At 37.6% G+C, this 24,673-nt stretch overlaps 1 protein-coding gene across 1 annotated transcript; it reads right to left on the reverse strand.

Moving 5' to 3' along the window:
- Positions 1-1,259: 1,259 nt before the first annotated feature.
- On the reverse strand, positions 1,260-22,923 carry PJA2 (praja ring finger ubiquitin ligase 2). Its single transcript, XM_075020486.1, has 9 exons — positions 22,625-22,923; positions 19,005-19,205; positions 14,650-15,703; positions 10,913-11,095; positions 9,312-9,497; positions 7,028-7,139; positions 3,736-3,850; positions 3,300-3,415; positions 1,260-2,095 (listed from the first exon to the last, which is right to left on the reverse strand). Exons 1-9 carry the CDS (start codon positions 22,671-22,673, stop codon positions 2,045-2,047), a joined length of 2,067 nt encoding a protein of 688 aa, XP_074876587.1. The 5' UTR covers positions 22,674-22,923; the 3' UTR covers positions 1,260-2,044.
- Between the last annotated feature and the right edge of the window lie 1,750 nt (positions 22,924-24,673).

The raw sequence follows: 24,673 nt of genomic DNA on the forward strand, positions 1-24,673 counted from the left end.
ATCTGGGATGGACAGTAGTTATGGATCAACCAGTCTCCACAGCACTAGTTTGTTGTAATAGATATGTGAAAGATTGTAGCACTTCTTGGATTAGTATGAATTCTGCCAGTGAGTATGCCTAGAAGTATATGTTTCTTGTTACGTTTCCCTAAATCCTACTGATGCCTACTTCAGCAAATATAAAGTTTTCATACAGGAAAATAAGCTGGCAAGCAGCTACACATCTGCCACTTTTCACCAGTATCCTATTGTATTGGTTTCCTTATACTTTAAGTTTTGGAATTACATAACTGAAAACCTCAGGAGCAGACTCATGGCAACTGCCACCAGTTCTTTGTCCTGCTGCAGTCCACAAGTTAAACTGCAAAGTATGTCACACAATTCAGTATGTTCCTCAAACATGTATATTACTATCTTCTAGTGCTAATAAAAGAATATATTAATATTTGTAAAGAAATGAGATACTATGATAGCAGCCATAATCATAACTGAGCAGCCAGTGAGCTACTATAAGATTATTACAATTCAGCTTAATTTGAAAGTTACTAGAAAAATCTGTAACTGTTTTAAGGGGTTTTGATTAGACTCCTTGTGTATTATTCCCATGCACCAACTTTTTAGGAATTGTATGTCCATCCAATGGCCACAGAAAAGTTTTTGTGCAGCCATGAGTACACATAAGCACATCCAAATATTAACTTTGTCCTGTAATGATTAACTCCATGTCCCTTAAAGTTTTTGTGTATACTGGAGTATTATTTATAGACATACATTTTAAAGACCAGTCTTTTCTCCTTTAAAATATTAAGTGTAGCATAACCAACTGCAACCAGTGCAAATACCAGAAACATTACTATTTTTAAATTTCTGAAATAACAATAATCCTAATAGCCAAGTATTCAAATGTGTTTTTCAATTAAGAGTGTGAAGTTTCTACTAACTTTTTGAGACTTAAGACTCCAAGAGCCAAAAATATTTTAACTGTATCTGCATTAGAAAGCAACCTCTGCCCTGATATATATAAAAATAAATATATCTTAAAGATAGAGAGAGTATGCACACATGCAGGAGACCTAATTAGTAGAATGGAATTTAAACACAAATTGAAGAAACCAGCTGCCCAGCTCTTAGAGATGCAAATTCTTAGAAACTTAGGACTTCAAATGTTGAAGTTCCATAGTTCATATACTTATTCAGGACGCAGGCTTAAAAACGGTGCTAGCATTTACAAAAAAGAGACACGACAGCAACAATTTAATAGAACTGCTGACATTAGGAAAGAAATTTATTATGGAATAAGCTGGTAAGAAATATTGTTCCATTATACAATTTATTTCCAGTGAAATCAAATTTTACCACTGCTGGCATCACAGAACATCTTCACATCAGATGCAAATATGAGAGATCAATTACTAAGTCACTTAGTAGCACTAACTTTAACAAAACCAGATAGTTCAATTATAGTACCTAGAACAGATTATAAGCATAACTTTAATAAGCTGCAACTGCACCGCAGCTACAAAAACTTGATCAAAGTGCCACATGAATTCTCTCTTTGGAAAAATGTATCATAATACAAGATTAAGACATTACAGTTACCAGCAACATTCTGCTACGGAAAAAGGCTACACATTCTTCTAACTTAGTTTGAAAATTTGAGCTATTATTATAAACCTAAGGAGTTTAGAAAGTCTTGCACCCTCTTTTCTAAAGAGAAATATATAATATAGATAGTATTTTACATATAGTATTTTATACCTAATTCTTCTAACTTACAGTTTGAAAATTTAAGCTATTATTATAAACCTGAAGAGTTTAGAAACTCTTGCACCCTCTTTCTAAACAGAAATATATAATATAGATAGTATTTTTCATATAGTATTTTATACCTAATTGTTTTCACACTGTAATTAGAGGCAAAGGTTAAATTTTTATTTTGGTAGCAAAGATTTTATTTCAGACCCTAGTTTAAAGCTCCAGCAGCACTGTGAACAGAAGATGCTCAATCATGATCAGATGGAAAGGAAACAGTGGTAGCAGCTGCTTAAGTATGCACGGGTGCAAGCACATGACGACAAATTGGGCATGTTCCCGACTACAAAAGAAAGAGAAAAAAAAGCAGGTCATTTGCACAGTTTGCATCCAATTCTATTAAAAGGTAAAGGTTATTATTCATGAAGTATTTAATGTCTTTACAACAGCACTGTCTCAAAGTCAAATTTGACTGGATAGCTACTGGGAGCTAAGAGACAGCTACCAATCTCAGAAGAAAGCTTTGTTTTGCTTTTAAACCAGTTAAAGAGCAGATACATCAGGCTATCTGTAAAATCTTCTTCAAAGAATTGATTTTAGAGGTGGTAATTTTTTTCTGAGGCAAGGATTAAAAATAAACTAGGTACTGCCCAAATCTAACAGGAAGTATTTTGTCCCAGTTTTCAGCAAGAGCAGTTTACTATGACAGTAGAAAAAGACAAGACATATTACACAAGCAGTATCAACATGGTAATCAATACTATCAAAGTAAAAAAAAGTTATAAACCCATTAAGAATGCATACTAGAGGTGTTCTGATCTGATCTCCCTAGTCTGAATCAAGTACCTCTTAGGAAATGATGTGTTACACTGTAGGCTTGCTGAGAATCAGCAAGTCTAGGCTTATACGGTAGGTAAAAGACAGTGAAAGTACAAGGAAAAAAGAATACCAAATCATTAATTACAGTTCTCTTCATCTAGCCTCAATATGATGCAAGACTTTTTAAGACATTAGGAAGAAAACTGGTTACAGATTATGAAAATGAAATCTAATACCATATAGATTTACCAAAGGCATTTTTTTTTAAATTAATCTACAAGCATTCCAGTGTTTCTCCCACCAACCTCAGCTGTTACTGTAAATAGGACTCACATTCTGGCAAGACAGATCAGATCCTTGTCTATTCTCAGAGAAGAATCAAGCCATCTTTACTCCAGGGTGTGAGTACAGTAAAGAAAGCTTTTCTCATACCAAAACAAGTTACAACTCATTCATCTCTTTCATTCTTACCGAAAGCAGACCACGTTGTTCCTCACAAAAATACTCCCTCTATTCAAGAAATTGCCCTTCAGGTGAGTATAGATATAAATTACTTTCCTCACTTGCAGTAGAATTTTGTTCCATAATGCATAAAATTAACAGCCAGTTATTTCTTGGTATTTCATCCCACATTTTCAAAAAGTTACAAACTGTTCTTCCCAGAAGAATGCAAAGACTCAACCACACCTCCCCCCCCCCCGAACCCCCACCAATCCTGTAGTACTTACTTTCTGTAACCAAAGAGTTATACAAGTTTTGTGAAACAAATGATGACAGGGCAGCTCTGTTATGATTTCATCTTTCACATATTCACTGCAACAGATAGTACAACGCTGCTCTTGACCTACACTCACAATGAAGAAAAAGCATTATTATCTTGTTTTACATCCAAGAGGAGCCAAAATTAAAACACACATATTATCAACAGTATCACTGATTACAAAATACAATCACCCTTACTCCAGTAAGGTTTAGTTTTCCAAACTGACCAAAGTTATATTCAGTCTGATTTAAGATTCAAAAGCTCTTAGAACATCATTGCCAGCTGCACAATAAGTATGTTTATATATATATATAAATATAAACTGCATCTATGGTATTACAGAAAGCTAAATTTGTTCTTATAAACTTTGTGGAAATTAATTCTTAATTATTTTTCCATACCATCTTGGTCATCTGTGACAGTAATCTGTGGCAGACAATCTATGGTTTCTTTAGTAGCTGGTGGATGAGCCTGTTCAACATCAAATCCAAGAGTCTCCAAGTAAGTCAGAACAATCTGAAAAGGGTAAGAGAACTTGGGTCTGCTTACTCACAAATGTAATACTCCATATAAAAAAAAAATAAGCAAGAAAAGGAATCTAATTCTAATAGTATTACTTAAATGGAAGTTAAGTCTTCAGGGCTGTTGTCATTACTGCTGAGCAGTGCTCACACAGAGTCCAGGCCTTTTCTGCTTCTCCCCCCACCCTACCAGCGAGCAGGCTGGGGTGGCACAAGAATTTGGGAGGGGACACAACTATAAGATGAACTATGCCAGGAACAGATGAAATAACTCCCTTTACTCTTGTGGAGAGGGATGAGGAGCATAAAATTCCAGTCATGAGGAAGAAAGACAACTAGCTTCAATTCTCATTTCCCTCAAAGAGTTCTCAAGCCTGATCACCTTAACGTTAGTTACTGAGATAACCCTCACAGTGATCTCTAACTCCTTCCTTGATACATATATACAGTTGCAACAAACTATGGAACAAAAATTGTCATATTACAAACATTTTCTATATACCCTATAAACGGAAAAATCAGAAACTGCGTTTTCTTGCTGAAAATGTCTGCTTTCTGCTATGTCCTTTACCCAAACTTAAAAAGTTAGTTCGGTTTGGGCTTCACATCACAAAAGAAACCATTTTTTTATTAAAGAATCTTTTCCTCCTGAAAATGCTGTACACCATATTTTGGATATCTGAGCAAGCACTGTGACAACAGTACCAAAGATAAGGAAAAGACTTTGTAACACTACGAGAATTTACTATTTCAATGAAAGATTTTACATTTTTAAATTTGTGGAACACACTTCTACATCTTCATCTACAACTGTCTGACAACCAGGAAAGTTATGTTTAAAGGCTGTTCTGAACATCCTTCCAGGAATACAATTTTCCAGTTTACGTTAATCCAGTCAGGGACAGGGTCACATCATATTTTATTAAGAGAACATACTGGACTAGCCATTTGCAAGTCCTGTTTTTTAGAAAACAGAAAACATGATATCCTGATCCTGTCAACAGCTTGCTGTAGTCATTAAAACATAGTATCTCAGCAGACAATTAAAATTAATTCTGGGTAGATAGACATGACAGAGCCTTTTTTTGCTCACTTTCTCTCAACTTCCAGAAATACTTGCAATATTGCCTAAGAGAAATATTGAACAGTTTTGGGTAACCCTTGCTCTTATTTTCTGAACAATTCTAGTAACCATTTTCATACTGGAAAGAGAGGTGCTCTGTATATTCTGCTTGATATTTGGAGGAAATATTCAGAGTTCTTACTCAAAACCTGTGTTGTCCATTTAGTCACAGTTAATACAGCAGTTCCTCTGATACTCAGTTACCATTTTCTGCTAATTCCATTTATGCCAGACTTCTATCCCCACCATAAAGTTTCAGACACCTAAGTGCTAATTTCAAGCACAAATACCATTTAGGACAATTGGCTTTCCTTCTTGTCCAACATCCACAGAGACCTGAACCACAGGTACCAGAGAATAACTACCTTTGTAGTCATCTACCTGCTTGCCAAGTGTATTCAATGACACTCCATTCCTAGTGACACTAACATAATTACAGCATCTTCTCAGCCAGCCATGCACATAGCAACCTAGAATTGTTCTTACAGGTCAGCCTGACAAGAGTAACTAGGGAAATGTTGTTACACAGTAATGACAAAGAAAAACTCAGAGCCATAATAACCTCAGTCTCCTCTTTAGGTGTTAACATATAGATTGAAAAAAAAAGAAAGATGGAATCAGTTTCCCCTCTCTACACAGATCCTCTTGCTTTGGTGCAAAGGAGGAGGTCAAGTACTTCTGTAGTTCTGTTCTTTTTGACGTAGTGAGAACCAGCAGCTATGACAGGAGACAAGGAATCTTCCCTATACAACTTCAAAATACTGCTTTTATAGTAACAATAAAGAGACCTCCTGCACATTAATAAGCAGTTCTGAAGTGTCTCCAGATGAGTAGTGCTAACAAGATCCCACACAGCTGGAGAAGACCCTATGGTACTTGATAATGAATAATACTGACCTCTCATACACCATATACCTGGAAATTGAATGATTGCCAACTTCAGGGAACAACCCTTCCACCCCCTTGGAAAATCCCAATGAAGTTTATTCACAAAATCATTGATTTTGCACATATCCATGGGAAAAAAAAAATCTATGATTTTTCCACTGACTGTCAGCTTTAGAAAGCATTTTAAAGTGTCCTTGGTATACTGCCTGCAAGCACACTATGACATACAGTTAAAAGGGGTGAACAGGGCACACTAAAGGCTAGTAGTCAAACTGCCCATTGCTGCCCCTCAACTTACATCACACAGAAAACATTCAATTTAATTGTTGTAACACCGTATTATATGGCTACACATCATTTAACTCTTATTTTGACAAATACCCTGCAGGGCAGATCTCTGGCAGTGCAAGAATTGTCACATTGCATCAAACTGAATTTCAACTAGCTCCATATTCACTTTGACAGTGACAGATGTCATGTAACACATAAAAGACAAAGATAATAACCATGCTGGTTCTTGATAACAAATGGTCTGGTTTAACCAAAGTTAGACAGATGAAATGAGATTAGAACACGGTAAAGATAAAAGGCTTTTTTGCTTTGGGGTGGTTTGGTTTGGGTTTTAATTTCAAATGCGTGGACTCAAGACAGTCAGACACAGAGAAGTCTTCTACTGAGGAATAAAAATATGAGACACCCAATTGTACTCTTGCAAAAAAAAAACCCAAAACCTAGGACAATTCATAGGCACAGATCCAGGTATGAACATTCCTTTACGTAGCGAATTTGGCAACACTCTTTAGAATAATTTAAATGGCATATGTTTATACTGGTAGAAATCAGTATCTTTTTTTCCTTTTGGAGGAAATAAATCCATATTCTAAAAGGAATAGCACTGAACAGTATCTTTTTTTTCCTTTTAGAGGAAATAAATCCATATTCTAAAAGGAATAGCACTGAACAACAACTTTTTGCACTACATCATCTAAAAGAAATTCCAACATTCATTTTCATGCTTGCAGACCTGAAAGGTCAAGCTAAAACAGGAAAGTAATTTCTCCCTGATCCTCCTGATTTTCAGATTATGCTGAAAAAGGATTAAATAATAAAAACTTATGTCACAACATCACTGATATAATACCACCAAGAATATTTTATTACCTCCATAGCTTGTTGTAAGCGTCCCTCTAGGGCCATAATTGTGAGAAACTGAGGATTCATGTAAGGAATGGCTTGAGCAAGTCCTAGGCCATCACCAAACTCATCAAGTAGTCTGAAAAACATGAGTTAGGAAACACAGTCTTAATTTCAAAGTAAACAGTAACAACATGAGGGCTGGCTACATCAAATTACTGTACATCACCTGTTAACACCTGTGTGCATACACTCTCATGAGGTGGTTGTGTTGGGTTGACCTTGGCTGGCTGCCAGGCACCCACTCAGGTGCTCTCTCACTTCCCCACCTCAACTGGACAGGCATGTAAGTAAGACTAAAAGTTCATGGGTTGAGATAAAGAAAGGGAGATCACCCACCTATCACCATCACAGGCAAAACAGACTCAACTTAACGGGGAACCTTAATTCAACTAAAAGATTGAACCGGTTGAATTTATTGCCAATAAAAACGGATTTGGATGGTGAGATACAAATACAAAAACTAAAACACCTTCCCCTTAGCCCTCCCTTTCTTCCCAAGCTCAACTTCATTCCCGACTCCTCTATGTCCCCCTACAGGGCAGGGCAGAGGGACAGGGAATGAAGGTGGTGGTCAGTCCAGGGCAGTTGTTCTCTGCCACTCCTTCCTACTCACACTGGTCCCCTGCTCCAGTCTGGGGTCTCTCCCACAGGCTGCAGTCCTTCAGGATACACCTGCTCCTGTGTGGGTCTTTCCCACAAGCTGCAGTCCTTCACTAACTGCTCCAGCATGGGCTCTCCACAGGCACAGTTCCTTCAGCAATCACCTACCTGCTTCACTGTTGTCTTCTCCAGGGGCTGCAGGGGAATATCTCCTCCAGCATCTGGAGCACCTCCTCCCCCTTCTTCTCTGACTTTGGTGTCTGCAGGGTTGTTTCTCTCACATTGTCCTTGCTCCTCTCTCTCACACTCTGCTGTGCTGCATTTTTTACCCTTAAATATTCTCCCAGAGGCACCACCCTGCAGTGGGTCCATTGGAACTTGCTGGTGTCCCACACAAGGCAGCCTCGGCCTCTCCTCACAGAGGCTGCCCAGCAGACCCCACTGCCAGCACCTGCTCCCAGTACAGTGGTAAACTCAAGACAATATAGACTTCAGAAGAACATGATAGGAGCTTTTACCATTGACTACACCAGAGTAAAAGGGCATACAGTTCAGCTAATAAATTTCATATGTATGCTATTAAGCTCACTTTACAACTTGCATTCAGATTTTTATTACATCGTGTGTCAATGCATAGCTTGGCAGCTGCTTCCAGTTCTGTTTTCAACATTCCGAGACCAAATCTTAAAGCAGACACAAGCATAATCATTTACAGATCTGCGTAAGCTCAACAACAAAACTTAACAGACTATTAGAGAAGCATCTTCCTTTCTATTTTGAGTAATTAGGAAGCTTACCAAGGCTAACCTCCAACACTGAAACAGTTTTTGTCCATGTCCTACAATTCCTTTGCTAGCTTGCTGCCTGGCACTGTAAGAACACATGCCTTACTTCTAGCTTGGACTGTCATGCATTAGTCCATGTTTTGCTTTTTCGCAATGTAACTTCGCAAGGAGAAAATACCGGTGTTTTTGGTATGTCTACGCTGTAGCTTGTAATATTTTTAATAAGCAGAAGAGAGCAAGTGTTAAGTCCCTCACTGGAAGGCATTCTGTCTACCTCACTCTCAAGTTAAAACAAATGCATTACACTATTCTAGGATTAGGCTGTTCTTCCTGGTACTTGCAGAAGTTTTGTAATAAATATATTGCAATATTCTTCAGTAATCTAATGACAGAAAATTGAGTGAAGCATTCAAAATTATGATACTATTAGGTCAGCACATGGCATTTCAAAGAGAAATAAAATAGGCTTATAACATCTAACTTACACCAGCTGCGAAAGAGGAAAAGACCAACTACAAAATAACACTGACTTGAATGCTGATTACATTCACATTGCTTTACTTTTGTTATACTTCCACTACACTTACCATCTTGAAAATTAATTGAAAAAGTACACCCATCCCTTGAATATTTAGCATTCCAGAATTTTCTCAGATCACAGCCTGATTTAGCAAATCTTCATCCTTTTTCTCTCACTAGAAGACACATAGTACTTGAAGTATCTTAAGTCTTAAAACTCAGATTATCAGCCTTTGAAGCAAGTGCATGCCGATAGCCATGAATATTTTTGACATCTTACATAAAAAGCAAAACAGTAGCTACAAAACCTCTGAAATTAAAGCAGAAAGCTATCAAAGGCATACCTCCACTCCACATCCAAGTCTTCACTCACACTGGAGTCATCCTCAAAGTTGTTATTTCCATCCAACAGGAAGAATACAGGATGCAAAAAATCACTAAATGGATAATTTTCCTCATCACTGCTACTTTCTACTTCTTCCCGGTACTGTAACCAAGGAATCTCTTCTTCCTCCAATAATATCTGTTCCCTTCAAATAAATAAATGAAAAGCTAAAACTAAAAAGCTAGGAGAATTTACAAACACATGTAAGCAACAAAAGCTACACATATTACAAAGGCTAAAGATGCATGTTTCCCAGACTGCAGAGTCCCAGATTAGGAATTTATCATTTGCTGTAAAAACCAAGAAACATCCAGTGGTATCAGGTCCAGCCTCAGAATCTAGGAATGATTCTATGGCAAAATTATTTGCCTAATGCTCAAGGCCAGCAGTACAGTAAGTAGCTTGCTTTGCATATTCCCTAGTACAGGTAGTATCCCCGCCAGAGCTAGTAAATTTGGTACTAAAGATTTTCTTATTCATCTACAAGTTCCTAAAGCTACTAAAAAGAAAGGCTTTCTTGACACCCTAGAACAGCCTTCATGGGGAAGCTTGGCCTGAATGCAAAGAGATACTGTTTGCAAAAGAAGCTATTTGCATAAGGAGATAGACTCCTCTCATTCCTGGATTTTTTAGAAAAACACAAGTCACCTGGATGTTTAGAGCCACAGGGCTGCAAGTCCCACTTTATTTATCAAAGGGAACATAAGAAAGAATCGTGTTAGAAATGGGTACATTTGCAGACTGTTCACTTCAAAGAAAGCTAAAGAGTACACAGCTCCACTGTTCTTCCGAAACAGATGAGTTTTTGTAATATTTTCATAAAGCCACACTAATTCTCCAAACCTCAAGAGGCAGGGATACTAAAAAAGCAGTAACTGCTTCGTAACAGGTACTGTCTACCTAAGAGCGGAAGAAGCTGAAAGAACACTTAGGCATGGCTTGTTGCTTTATAAAGACCCAAACTAAGAATATAAGGTCAATATTACATGCTTAGGATAAAAAAAAAAACAACAACCTGTCCTTGGCCATTTATAGCTATAAATTTTGCCTTGCAACAAAGGTAAATACATTTTATAAATTAAAGTACTGAATGACCAGAAAAAATAAGGAAGTTCTCGGCAAGCAAGTAGTTCAAGTTTACTTTAATCACTGATAGGGCTGCAGAAATGAAGAGCAGCAGTGGAATACAAGAAGTAAAACAAAGAGGTAAACAACTGCTGTGCAGGAACTAAGCAGTATCAGAAGATGTGTATGTAACATATACATCTTTACAATTAACTTGCCTAATCTGGCTTTTAAAAGTTGGTATATTGAGCCTATTATCCCTATTGACACTGCATGTCAATGCCCTCTCATTATTTCTTTCATAAAATATAACTGTTTGCATGACATACCATTTTTTCCCCGATTTGAAATACATACAACTCCTCAGATTATTTTGATGTAGGCAAATTATTATTGCTAGTATAATAACTACTTTTAGAATTGATGTTATTCTGTGTAGTGTCATGCGCTGATGCCAGAACTTAAAGGAAGTTAGCTAGTAAAATAAAAACATACCCTCCTTGGAAACAGAAGTCTGTCTTCTCTTCTACACCACTGCTGTTGCTCTGCACTTCGGGCCCATGTTCCTCCTTGCCTGGTGCAGACTCCCAGCTCTCATCACTTGAGGACTCTTCTTTTTCTGTAGCAGTCAAATAGGTAGGCACAACTGGAGACCATTCTCCATCACTGCAATCAGAGCTGCAATTTAAAGAAGGCAACGAGGTGTTAATTTCAACACTGCTTTAGGGGAAAGAAAACAAACATAAACATTCTGTGATTTCCTACTTTTCTATGAACACTGCTCTCACTATAGACTATTTTTTTCTAGGAGAAATTAATTTTGTATTATTTATAGATGTATAACAAGGCAAGTATACATTAAAGAGCTGATTAAAAAAGATCAGTTCCAAAAAAAGAATTCTGCCCATCCTACTTTGCAAAACGGTTTTGTTCTTCACTCCCTACAATTGCAGAGTACATGAAACAACTCAGGAATATAAACCCAGACCCACTATACTCATCCTTCTCCAGGCACACAAAGAGAAAACAGCAGCAGTGACACTGAGAACACCAATGCCTGCTTAACAAAGAGTAAGCAGTCGGTCTTACCTCTCAGCCAAACAAAACTTAAAGTACAAGCTCTCAACCTTTAAGCAATATACAATGGTCCTTTCTTTTTAATCATACAAAGGTACAATGGATGACTTGCTGCAAATTATATAATTCACTAGCCCAAACAGATGAATGGCAGCGATTTTTTCAAAGAGAATTTGCTCAGCCACCACATAGGAAAAGGAAGTAAACAAGTTGTAGGCAGCTTAAAATAGTGATGTTAGAGTCTCAAGAAGGATGAACTTACCTACTGCTACCTTTTGTAATGACACTTAGGTTTAATCAATACTAACAGTGACAGTTGATACCTACCAGAATTCAAAGTATAGTCAACTAGCTATGTCACTTCAAAAAGTTATAAAAAACTAATAATATATGAACAGCAAACAGGCTTAGACCACATCTTACACAGCAATCCACAACACCTGCAGCTCAGTGGTCACTCTGCTAAAAGCAGTATCAATGTTATCTCTCCACCTACAAACTCACTTGAAAGAAATGCTCCTTCTATCTAATATTACAAGTACATGCCAATAAAACTTGCTATTTAATGAATTACAAGTACTTTTGAAAAACTGCACATTATACACTTCAAGTTTTACAAGAATAAAGATGACAGATTATATGGAAGCATTTTCATTTGAAGCAGGACTATATTTTTCTGGAAATGAGAATATTAATTAACTTTGGGCTATTTTAAAGGATTACTTTACAGTAGAAATCATACCTGTTAAGAAATTCTGATATGTAGTGTGATGTATCTTATATTGCACCAATTAAAGCTGAATGCTAACATTTTAGAGCCTTTTTTTTGATTGGGGTTTTTTTTGGTTTGGGGTTTTTTTTGTTTGTTTGGGTTTTTTTAAGGTTATCTAAGCATACTATAGGAATAGCCCAAATATTCAAATATCTTATTTTATTTTTCTCAATTTTACAATCCAGGAATTATTTCCAACACAGTTTATAATAACATTCGTATGTTGTTAGTCAAATTTGTTCTCTTTAAAGTTTATACACAAACACTAATTCAAACCAGAAAAGAGGATACATCTAAAGTCATTAATACTGAACACAAAGGAAGAACATTGGATGTGTAAATTTCCAAACTTAGGATTTAACTGTGCCCAATTCTAGACGTGCAGAACATCACTTTATGGTTAGAGAGTTATAGACTTGTCACTTACCAAAAGCATAACATATTAACTTAACTTATTGGCACATGGATTTTCTGAGAATAGTCTTTCCCCTGGCTGAACTGGCCTGTACTTGCCATATGATCCAAAACTAAACAGAGGGAGCTAATGGATATGATCCTTATCGCACCAGGCCTGCCCTCCGAGGGCCTACCATGTTAAAGCATATGCTGTTCTAACAAATATGCAAGACTTTCTCCTTCCCACATAGCTTCTACATGCTAACACCATAAAAGCTGGGCACTTCAAGGAAGGAAAAATGCGAGGTGAAGGCCCAGGCTGTAGCAATCAGCAAGGTGAATCTCTCCCTGGGCTGGAAATAAGTGAAACTTGAGTTGTAGGATGCAGTTTGACACATATGTCAATTCTGCTTTTTATGCAGCTATATACATATATTTTAACATGGAATATGGTTTAACCCTTTAAACATAAAATTGCCTTTCAAGAGTGGAAAAACATATTACTTTGTACAGAGTAATCATTGACAATTTACTTCATAAGGATAAGTCTTTTGAGCATTTAGAACACGAATCATTTTTTTTTTTAAAAAACACATATACTTCCTGTTTAGTGGTTCAGTTAGTGCCATCATTACGAACATAGTCACTTTCAGATAAGCAATCTGTATTTCTTTGTCATGCTACAACAATCCATCACTTCACATCATGGAAGCCAATGCTGTAACTGTAAAACACAGTCCATTTCCTCCATTGCATTTTAAACTTCCAGTAGTGGCATTTGAGAAGTGGAAAATAGAAGATTATGCAGTAACAAAAATTTTTGAAAAGCAAACCTTACAAGGAAGGAAAGGATTCATTTGTAAGTCCACCTATATCTTTTATAAGAAAAAACAAAATTAATTCTACCACTCCATTTTACAATGCCTTAAGGATTTTGTTCTCATAATTGGGACTCTGCAATATTTTAAAGACAAGATTTTATGCAGATTAATCTTCGTGCTGTTCTCTCCACAAAAACAGTGGAAACATAAACCACTAATCAGGTTAGCTTATGAAGCCTAATGGCAAGAACACACAGAAAAAAGCCACATCAACATCCAGAAGACATGTCTTATAAAGAATGCAGTGGGAACAGAATCAACAAGATGAAAGCAAACTAGAAGAAAAATAGGAAAAAAACAACAAAAAACCCAAACAAAAGCTATCACAAACACTACTGCATTTGCCATAAATGAACAGGTGGTTAGAATTTTTTTTTTTACCCTCAAATAGTTCAGTTACATAATTCCAGTTCACAGTGAAAAGTTCTTAAACAGCATTATATGAGTAAAAGTTAATCAACATAAGGTTTATCCAAATTAATCTGTCTTCTGGGTAGAGAGCCCAAACCAGAAAGAGCCTGAATATTTCTCCTGGTGTCCAGGTTGGAGCTATTTGTAAATCTGAAACTGTTCAGAAACACCTACGAGTCTGAAGAACTCACATTAAAAAACAGGTTTATAAGCGATCCCATCAAGTTATTCTTCAGATATGACAAGGAAGAATAGTTTCTTTCAAAAGGCTGGAGACAAGAACATACATGGGCTGTCACATAGAATATTGAGATTTGATGGCAAAAAGAACAAATTCTGAAAATACCAAGTCTTGAAGGGAACTTTCAAAGACCCATAATCCAAAAACCATGCTGAACAACGTTTTCCCTCTCTACCCTCCATCCGCTCACTAAAAATCAAATAAACAAGTAATCTTCCTTAATGGTAAGATGCTTTGATGCTAAACATAAGGAAAGGCTTTTTACATTACCAGAAGAATGTACATCACCATTTCTTTAAATGGACTTGAAGGGTGAAAGAAAACTGAAAGGAAAAGTTGGCATCTTGTTACCTGATCATATTCTGAAATTGCTTGAGTTATGTCCCATTTGCTAATAAATTATTCAGATTTTTACATTATTTACACTAAGACAGATACAAAAATGAAATTTTACCTGTCTTCATCTCTAAGGGTCATTGAGAAGTATCTGCTGCAGTCTTCAAACTCATCCCAAAAAGAGCTATTTTTTTGTTCTTGAGCTGCTGCATTTTTCCTTTGGTCTATTTTTGTGTTCTTTCGATCACCTTCATAGTCTCTTGAGTCAAAGAACATAGATCTCCTCTCTTTGCTGTTTCTCAAGGCATACTCGGCACAGCCTTGCTGGACTTCAGTGATTCCAGTTTTCCTCCAGGAACCACCCTCTTCTTCATCATCATTAGGGAGAAGCTTCTCTCTCTCTGACTTGTTTGCAGTATTTTGTTTTCTTACTTTAGGTCTCACTACTAGCTCAGGTGAATTTCCTTGGGCAGTGTTTCCATCATTGACATTTAATTCATTAGTAATTTCTGTAGGGGTTCCGATTCCAACATCCACTGTTTTTATCTGCTGTGCTTCATAACTGGCACCACTCAGGCTACTTTTTGGTATAGCTTGATTTTCAGCAGAAGGTTTAATTGTGATGTTGTTTGGACATGCCAAGTCTGAATCTATGCTAAAATATCTCATTAAAGGCATTGGTCCTGCTTCTTCACAACATTCTCTAGAAACACTGTGGTTGAGAGTGGGCAATTGGGACTGTAACTCAGTAAAAGACTCTATGCCGCCTTCTAACTCAGAAAGCAAGTTACCTAGTGCTTCCTGAAATAAACCAACTTCTCTTGCCAAAGAAAATGTTTCTTGAGCATCATTTTCCTCTCCATCACTGCTATCTGGCTCATAAGAGTCAATGTTTACAAAAGCAATTCCATTCTGACCATTCAAATCATTACTCCCTCCAGATGCATATCCTTCAAGGGCCTCAGAATTTTCATAAGTATTCATAAGGTTTCCTGAGATTTGGTTGTCTTCCAGACCGTAAGAGAATAGACAAAATGGTGATGTGTCTGCTTCAGAAGTTTGGCTTAGTACACTTTGGCAAACAGGTTCTCTAGCTCCAGTATTTTCTAACACAGGCTCATCTAATAAACCAGAAGAAGCTTCAGCCAATAGGTTGGAATCTTCAGAGAAAGCTGTAAGAAAGAATGCATTGGAATATTCAAAACCAATAGCAATATTCACATCTACAATCACTGCTCATGAAAAAGAAAGGGTAATTCACTAGGACTGCAGTGCAATTTGATAAAGAGAAACATTTACCAGAAATATAGTAATTCTTCACTAATATATTTACATTCTCACTTCTATAAACTAACCACATAGAAATAGACGTAAATAATACAATTTCAGCTCAGCCTGTGATACAAAACCCCCAAGTATTAAGGGAACACGTTCATAGGCAGCTTTTTTACATTGTTTATATAAAAAGGAATTTTAAGATGAGAATAGGAAATCTGAAAAAACACTAGAAGATTAAAAAAGTTACAACATTTATTTCCATAAGTTAAAAATTGGACTATCCATTTATTAACTGGCTAAACTGCGTCTCCTGCTACACTCAGATAAAGCCATTTATTGCTACTATAAATTACATACTAATAGCACCACATTTTGTACATGCAGCTGTAAGTGCAACTCCCCATAAGAAGAAAATAATAGCAGGGATGAATGTGGAATTACAGTTAGTAGTTATCATCATTGCAAATTCAGTTTGGTTATATTACACTTGAACACCTCTTGCATAAAAGGACAATAAATATCAAACCCAGCAGCAAGAGTTAAAGAAGGTAAAAAACACGTATAGTGCTGCTACTACAAAAATTAATGTTTAGTTCAAGTAATTTGTAAACTCCTAACCAAGGCAATAGTCCAAACTATTTTTGAACATACAATGGCTTGTATATATTGATGAAAGTACTTGAAATTTTTAAGTTGATATCAAGAGATTTGGAAACCTACCTACAAGACCAAAAAAAAGTGAGACATGCATGGTTAATTGAAGGGATTCCCTAGCGTGTTTTTTTAAAAACAGGCAGAGGTAGGAAACCATGCAAAATGAGTGTTGCAGGGTTAAAAAAAAAAAAAAAAGAAGAATCTCATCTAAATAGCTAATCCATGCCTAGGCTGGTGAATTTGTGGTGCTGAACTCTTATAAGAGCTGTGCCTCTCAGCACTAGGAGTCTGGCTTGCAGGAAGCAATACTGTAACATTACATTTAGCTAATTCAAATATTTAAGCACCTTCACAAAATTTCTAACAACTGAGGTTGGTAGGCAGGCCCCTCTGGAGATATCCAGTTCACCCCTCTTGCTCAAGCAGAGTCATCTATAGATTACCAAGGACCAAGTCCAGTCAGATGTTTAATATTTCCAAGGATATCTCCCTCTACCCATCTTCTACAGTTGCTTAGATGTATACAAGATGTCAAGCCAATTAGCAAGGAAATATGCAGCATATTTTAGGTAGTACCCACCCATCAAAAAATGAGTATGGACTGGGGAAAAAATGTAATCTAGTTGAAGTAAGGGAAATAAATGAATCCAAAACATTTCTCAAAGATAAATTTGAAAAGTCACGATATATAAAAAAAAAAAAGACCAAATATAAAAAGAAAGGCAATTTGTTATTAGACTTAACATAGAAAATAAGTCACTCTTAGACTTTATATACAAAGCAATTGTATTAAGGACAAGGAGATAACATACTCTAAACTGCATATTTCTTATGACCCCTAAAAATAATAGCATGCTTATTTCTGAGTAACTGAAACAAGAAAGGTGGTAGCATTATATAAAGACAGTAGGAAGATTGACAAGTGTCAACACTGCCTTACAGAAAATAAACCTTTAACTAGATGAAAGTGTAGAAAATGTATGGAGCATAGACAACAGCAAAAATGTTCAAATCACAAAAAATTAAAACCACCCCAAGATGATCTACATGACATAACAGTCTCCAAGAACAAAGGCATGTGACAAAGTTAAGTTAGCACTATACTACTATAAAAAAAGAAAATTAGAAGGAGAAAGCAGTTACAAAATAGTCTAAAAAAGGAAGGAGAAAAAAGTGCTACTTTACAGAACCATAGAATCATTTATGTTGGAAAAGATCTTTAAGATCACCTAGTCCAATCATAAACCTAACACTGCCAGGTCCAGCACTAAACCATGTCCCTAAGTGCCACGTCTACATGTCTTTTAAATACCTCCAGGGATGATGACTCCACCACTTGCCTGGGCAGCCTGTTATAATGCTTGACAACCCTTTCAGTGAAAAAATTTTTTCCTAATATCCAGTCTAAACCTTCCCTGGTGCAACTTGAGACCCTTTCCTCTTCTCCCAGGTAACAACCAATAGACAATAGACCAACACCCACCTCACTACAACCTCCTTTCAGGTAGTTGTAGAGAGCGATAAGGTCTCCCCTCAGCCTCCTTTCCTCCAGGCTAAACAACCTCAGTTCCCCCAGCCCCTCCTATTAAGACTTGTGCTCTAGACCCCAAAACTGAACATGGTACTCAAGGTGTGGCCTCACCAGTGCTGAGTACAGGGGAACAATCACTTCCCCGCTACTGCTGGCCACACTATTTCTGATGCAGGCCAGGATGCTGTTGACCTTCTTGGCCACCTGGGCACACTGCTGGCTCATATTCAACCAGCTGTCAACCAGCACCCCCAGGTCCTTTTCTGCCAGGCAGCTTCCCAGCCACTCTTCCCCAAGCCTGTAGCGCTGCATGGGGTGGTTGTGACCCAGGTGCAGGACCTGGCACTTCAGAAGACCTGAGGCTGTATCAAACATTCTTTTAGCAGAAAGCTTCATGCACTCAAGGACATGGGACTACGTCTCTAATCCCACAAGCCGTTTTGTATTTCTCTAAGAAATTCAGATGCTAAAGTCACAGAAGACATTTTGGTAAATACTAACACTCAATATTCATTAAACAAGAAAGGGAAGTGGTCTGACTAGTATAAACAACTAAAAAGAGAATCTTTAAAGTTGTTTTATAGGCTTAAACTAAATCCCACTGTAACTACACTACAGTTGACAAAGACAGGACAACCTGGACCATGACAGCTCAAATATTTCATAGTTTAGTTCCAAATAGAAGGTTAGAATATGTATTCTCTTCCCAATGTGATTTGTAATTTGATTTGAAGACAAAATAATTTTAATTATACAATGTTATGATTATCTAGTTGGTTAGGATGCATTAACTTATTCAGGAATGCTCTTCTTCAGGCAAAATTAAACAGCCTAAGACAGACTAATGTGCCTTCATGCTAAGTTTCATTCTATAAAGCCATGAGATGTACTTTACACGTGCACTTCTACACTTTACTCTTCCCTTCACATTCCTCTATGTGCCTTCCCCCTCCACCCCCAAGCATCCCAGTTCACAATTAAATGACACATACACAAAGATATGCACATACATAAAGAACTCTCTGTCTGAACATTCTCCAAATTTGATCCTTCGCGGTCTTCATAGTGTTGACGTTCATCTCTGTCTTGGCTATTCAAAGATGGTCTAAAACTGACATAGGCATGTCTTCTTCTGTATCTTCTACGTGTAATGGTCCGATATCCTCCTGCTGGTCTGGGCCAGGCCAGTTTGCCAGCTTCTTGACCCATTGCTACACGGACGAAACAAAAAGGTAGAGGAACTTGTTAGACAACAATACATCTTTATAATTTCCCTCTTCCCCAACACTTCGATATAATTTTTTTAGCAAGGAATTTCCCATTTCTCTAAAGTCTTGAGCTTCATTAACAATGTGATTATTAAGAACCTGAAGTGCTCTGGGATTATGTGTTATGAAAGCACATAATGGAATTTTCATCTACACCAAATAATACTGACAAACACTGATCTTGCCCCCATCGTAACATGTTTGTAGTAAATAAAAAAACTAAAAATCAAGTCCAGATGTCACATGACTTATTTTTTGAACGTGAACACATCTGCACACAGCTCTGATACAGCCTATATGTCAGCTTGCAAAAAACCACATTTGCAAGCACTATAATGGAAAAGCCTTCAGGTAATGTAGCACAATTCAGCCAGCCCTAGCTAGCTTATCTCTGTGATGGGAAAAGTACAATTAATCAAATCACACCTTCTAAAACAGGAGTCCTAAATCCCAGGGACAAGGCTTTATTCTTTACACTAGGTAGTATGTTCAGGCATAGCCATACAAGGGAATTGCCCACATATGGCTCCTATTATTACAGCAGTATTCCACATTAATGCATTTTAATGCTTTTACCAAGGAAACTTGAAAGACAGTGGGGCAAACCTGCCAATATTGTAATGAAGAGAGATTTTAATAATACAGCATTAGCATCAGCTATTAATAATCTAACACCAGGGTTCATGTCCAAAGGCTGTTGCTTGTACAAATGCAATTAGAAGTTCAGTATTTCAGATGTTCAGTGGCTTTCTCCATGTCCCTCTAAGTCACTTTTAATCGTTACTAGATATGGAATTAACAGTAGCTTTTCTGTTCTTGAAACTCAAACTGAAAAGAACACATTAAAGTCCAGGAAGATAAAGTTTGCAATCAGTAACACAGAGTTTTCTGAAACCCAGAACAATAAGAAAGCTTTCTTCTTTCCTGACTGTGAAACCAATCTCTTCACTGTCCTTCAAAAGAAAATGTCTATATGCAAAGACACCATTTATTAGCAGTTATTTTATGCAACTTCAAGTAGAATAGCCACTAGTAAGACTGGTAGTTACAGTATTTGGACTGCCTAAAAGATACAACTGCACACATGTACTGACCGTCAGAGTCCAAGCAGGTTTTTTTTCTTTGTTTTTGAAACTAGCATCACTGCTGAAGCTGTCATTTTGCTAGGACTGGCATACAGGAAACTAACTCTGTTGCTGCCTACCTAACATAAATCATGAAAAATAAAATGCAAGGAAAAGAAAAAAATACTTTTCTTGGGGCTGCACTCTCAGAAATCACATGATCCCTCAAGAGCTTTATAATGGAGACAGAAATAGAAAAAAGCTACCTATTGCAAGCTACAACTTTGAGTAGAAGCTAGCCTTAAGAGGTCCAAATGCATAACTTCCTACAAGAATTTGGTCTACAATTACCGGCATGGCAATTCTGAAAACACTTCCTAGCATTCTGCACTTCAGTCAAATTTCTGTGGAAAAAAATCCAAATACTTTCTGCCTAATTTTCCCCACAGAAGAAAAAAAAAAAAAAAAAAAGACAGAAACATGAGTAATATAATGATGGTGGAAGATTCAGGGCCTCAGAAAAAATGCAAGTTCCAGGAAAAGAAAAATAATCACCTTCTTTTTCATCCCAACATAGAAAAAAAATTAGGTTGGAGTAAACGAAATAAAATTACACTCACAATAAAACCCCTGCCGCAAGAGTCTAAAATATTACTGTTTCATTCCCAGGTGAATTGACAGCAACAGTGACAATGCTTGCAGTGCGTAAAATTAAAAGTCAAATATTTACAGTTTGATTGCTTAAAATTGCAACATTTAAGTAAATTATAATGTGCTGTCCACTTCACTTTTTGTTACCTTTAGCCAGTTCTAAGAAACATTTTGTTACAAAAATGTCATGCTGTATCTCACCACATTATATCTATGGCTCTAAAGCTCCCTTAAAACATCTAATCTAGTCATGTCTTCTTTCCACACATGAAATCTCTAGCCCAGTTTCACGAACACTGCAAGTCCAAACATGTCCATCACTAGCTGCAATATGGCAATACAGACTGGGGACACAACTCAGTTAAACCTTTGCAGAAAAAAATAGCAGCTATCAGAGGCTTTTTGTCTCGCTTATTTGTGAAGCTCTATGTAGTTTGATTAGATAGAATCTTCCTTGAAAGTATTTTCAGGTATTTTCCAAACCTACCCATCCCACATTAAACAACAGAAGCTCAAATGATCAGTTTGTTGTTAACTATACTACTCCTGCATTCCTTAGAAAGGTGAAAACTCTCTATCATCTCTGCTAAAAAAGTCTCTGTAACTAATGTAAGAAAAAGGGGACTGATAATTAGTCAGCCAGTTAATATCCTTACTAAGTCAACCAGCAAGTCATTTTTATTCAAGTGAGCTCTGACAATTCTTAAACTTCCACTGATTATAACATGGCTGGTTAGCAGACTGCCAGAGGGAGCTGACAATAAGCAGCCACATCCTAACTTGCAGAGCAGAATCCAACAGTTAGATTAGTAAAACAGCACAGCGACAGAGAAATCTGCTCTCAAACATGGTAATATAAGTGGTTGAGACAAAAAAAGGTAAAAATAAAACATAACTGCCTAATTCCTAATTTTAGTTTGTTCTCTAAAACACCCATATTGTTCAAAACCAGATGTCCACTCAAGAAAGTTAAACTCTCCAAACGAAAAGTGTTTTATGTTTTAAACTTGGTGTTCTCAGCATGCAAAATCTTTAAAGCTGTGTGCGATTCACTACATTTTTTATTCCAAATAATTGTCTCACAGAGTACCTCATGCTGTATTCAACTGTTATTAAAAGATTCATCATGCAGTTATTATTCTGCCCTGGAAAAAATTTACTGGATCAATATAGGGAAAGCTTTCACCATTTACTGAAAGTTTGGATGTCACATTTGGTTTACAGGGGAGGTTAACTTCTACCTAGATACAAAATGTCTCAAAATAAGAGAAGGAGCCATGCATTTATTTGTCTACATGCCTAAAATGGGTAGTGTTTAGGCATCTGAATCCAGGGACCAATTTACAAGAAACCTCTCAGGCAGTCAAGTTCCTGAAACACATAATACTCTCTCAGGTCCTTCTTTCAGGCTAACCCAACCTTAAAAGTGGGTATTGCTCTATCGTCTTTCAGAAGCTCAGTTTAGTAGGCTTGTTCAAAACATGCCCAGTACCTGCTGACAAGACACAGTTCTGCAAACCAGTCTTAGAGATGCAACACACCAGTGACTAAATAACCCAGGTAGGGGAAACAGGCTAGTAATTCACTTATCAGGCTAAAGATGTTTATACACACACCTTCAACCTTTCAAAAGGGTATGACAGTCACCTGAATTCCTCAAAGGATCCTTAGCAGCTGTCGTAAAGCAGAAAAGCATTTTAGATTACCACAGCTGGGTTTAAAAAACAAAACAAAACAAAAAAACAAACAAACCAACAGGAGACAGTGCCTCCAAAAACGCACAGTGCATGAACAGTGCCTTTCCCAGGCACTGCCTTAGTGACCGACGCAGGGCTGCATGCTTCCTCTTCACTTCTCTAAGTGCCGCACTAAGGACTCCACTCCCGAGAGCCAGGAAACTACAGGCTGTAACGCAGAAAGCCTCGGAATCTAGACCCAATCCATCTGACTTGCATAACCAACTTGCCTCCTCCGCCTCCCCCCCCCCCCCCCCCCCCCCCCGCAACCCACTGTTTTTCCAGGAGTAACAAAATATTCAAGAGGCATGCCTACGTGTGTTCACAGCCTAGCAGGGTAAGTTGAGCGTTCGCAAAAGAGTCATCCCCTTGACCACAATCCTACATACAAATCTCAAACCATTTGAATTTACAGAGCCAGATTTAGGACCCCTGAGGTTTCCCAGCCACTTCCATGCCGAGTCCTCGCACAGGATCCCAGCGTTCGCCCACGGAAACCCAGACACCTCCCTTTACTGTCCTTCCTCTCCCTCACATCCCGCACGCCAGGAACAAGAGAAGCAGCTTTCTGGGCTCAGGGAGCGCCCGGCCTCGATCTACACCGCCACCGCCCGCGCAGGGCCGAGGCAGCCGTGGCGGCACACGCCAGCTCCCGAGCGGGGCGACGCTGGCTGCCACCGCGGCGGGCGGGCGGGCCGGCCGGCCCCCTTCGTGACTCCCAGAACTGCTCTCATCTGCCCGGACGGCACCCGTTCGTCGGAGCAGAGACTCGTCCGCGGAAGCAACAGTGAAAAAAACAACGAAAACAGAAGACCCCCAACACACACCACATATATAAATGAAAGAAAGCACAGTTTATCTGAAGCGGTTCTGGACAACTGAACAAAATCTTGCCTCTCTTCCAAGAGCTGAAATACTAAAAGCCTTCCCTTACATACCTAGCAATTTTTGTCGTTTAAGGAGAAAGCTACTGAGTATCGTAACTTCCACTGAAAAAAACTAAATCCCATAAACCTAGAAACCTCATAGGGGCATTTGCAGTTAAGCTTTCCATCAAATTTACCTGGATCTTGTTTTCACCCTATTATGTGCAGTTTTATTTCCTTGGTATCATTGATTCACACATACAGTCACCTCCTAGGCCTATTACATACCTCACGGGGAAAAACAGAATTAGGAGTGTGTAGCATAGGGAGAGGGAGGGGTGGGGGGGAAGCAGTCTCAAGAGATTTTCACCCCAAAATGAAATGAGGGGAAGGGGTAAGGGTGTGTGTGCGTGTGAGAATTTTCTGCTGCAGAAGGTATTTAACTAGTTTGCTATTTTTTTTTTAAAGACATGTAAACTATTTTTTTTTCAGTCTTTCAACATTACATAACTTTTTCTGCTCTTCCTCAGATTTTTCCCAGCATTCTTAAACTTGTATGCATATTCTGGTCTCAATCTCACCAACACTTGACATAGAAGGAAAAACAAGTCTCCTTCATCCTACTCAGCTGCTCTTTTTTCTTTCACATCTGTGAATTACAGAAACCATTTTCTTCCACAAGGCAAGAACAGGATCTCTCATTCAAGGTTTGAAAAGGAAATGCATGTAATCCTGACACAATTACCATTTTCTAGGTTATCATCTTAAAAAAAAATATCTGCATTTACTCCCAGAAGTATATGAATGCATTTGGCTGTCAGACAGGTGCAACTTAAAAAGTTTCACATTCCTGAGACCTGGTCCCTTACCTGACTAATTCTCAATCATAATGGAAGCATATCCCTGATCAACTCAGATAAAAGTTGCAGGTAAAAATATTCACATCAAGTTTTAAACTGTATTATCCAGTATTCTTTATCTGTAACTAATATTCTACATCTCTTTCTTCCCTGCAGGTATTGAAAGCTTCCAAGAGCAGATAAATTAAAAAGAAATTTGAATTAGAATGGAGAATTTTCAGTTTTCTAAGCACC

The sequence above is a fragment of the Buteo buteo genome, chromosome Z (assembly GCF_964188355.1).
Source record: "Buteo buteo chromosome Z, bButBut1.hap1.1, whole genome shotgun sequence".
Classification (NCBI taxonomy): domain Eukaryota; kingdom Metazoa; phylum Chordata; class Aves; order Accipitriformes; family Accipitridae; genus Buteo; species Buteo buteo.

Coding starts and splice junctions, on each gene's coding strand:
- PJA2 (XM_075020486.1), bottom strand. CDS start 22,673: ATGCTTTTCTGCTTTACGACAGCTGCTAAGGATCCTTTGAGGAATTCA. Junction 11,096..14,649: donor ACCCTTAGAGATGAAGACAG/GTAAAATTTCAT, acceptor TTTAAATTGCAG/CTCTGATTGCAGTGATGGAG. Junction 9,498..10,912: donor GACTTCTGTTTCCAAGGAGG/GTATGTTTTTAT, acceptor ATTTATTTGAAG/GGAACAGATATTATTGGAGG.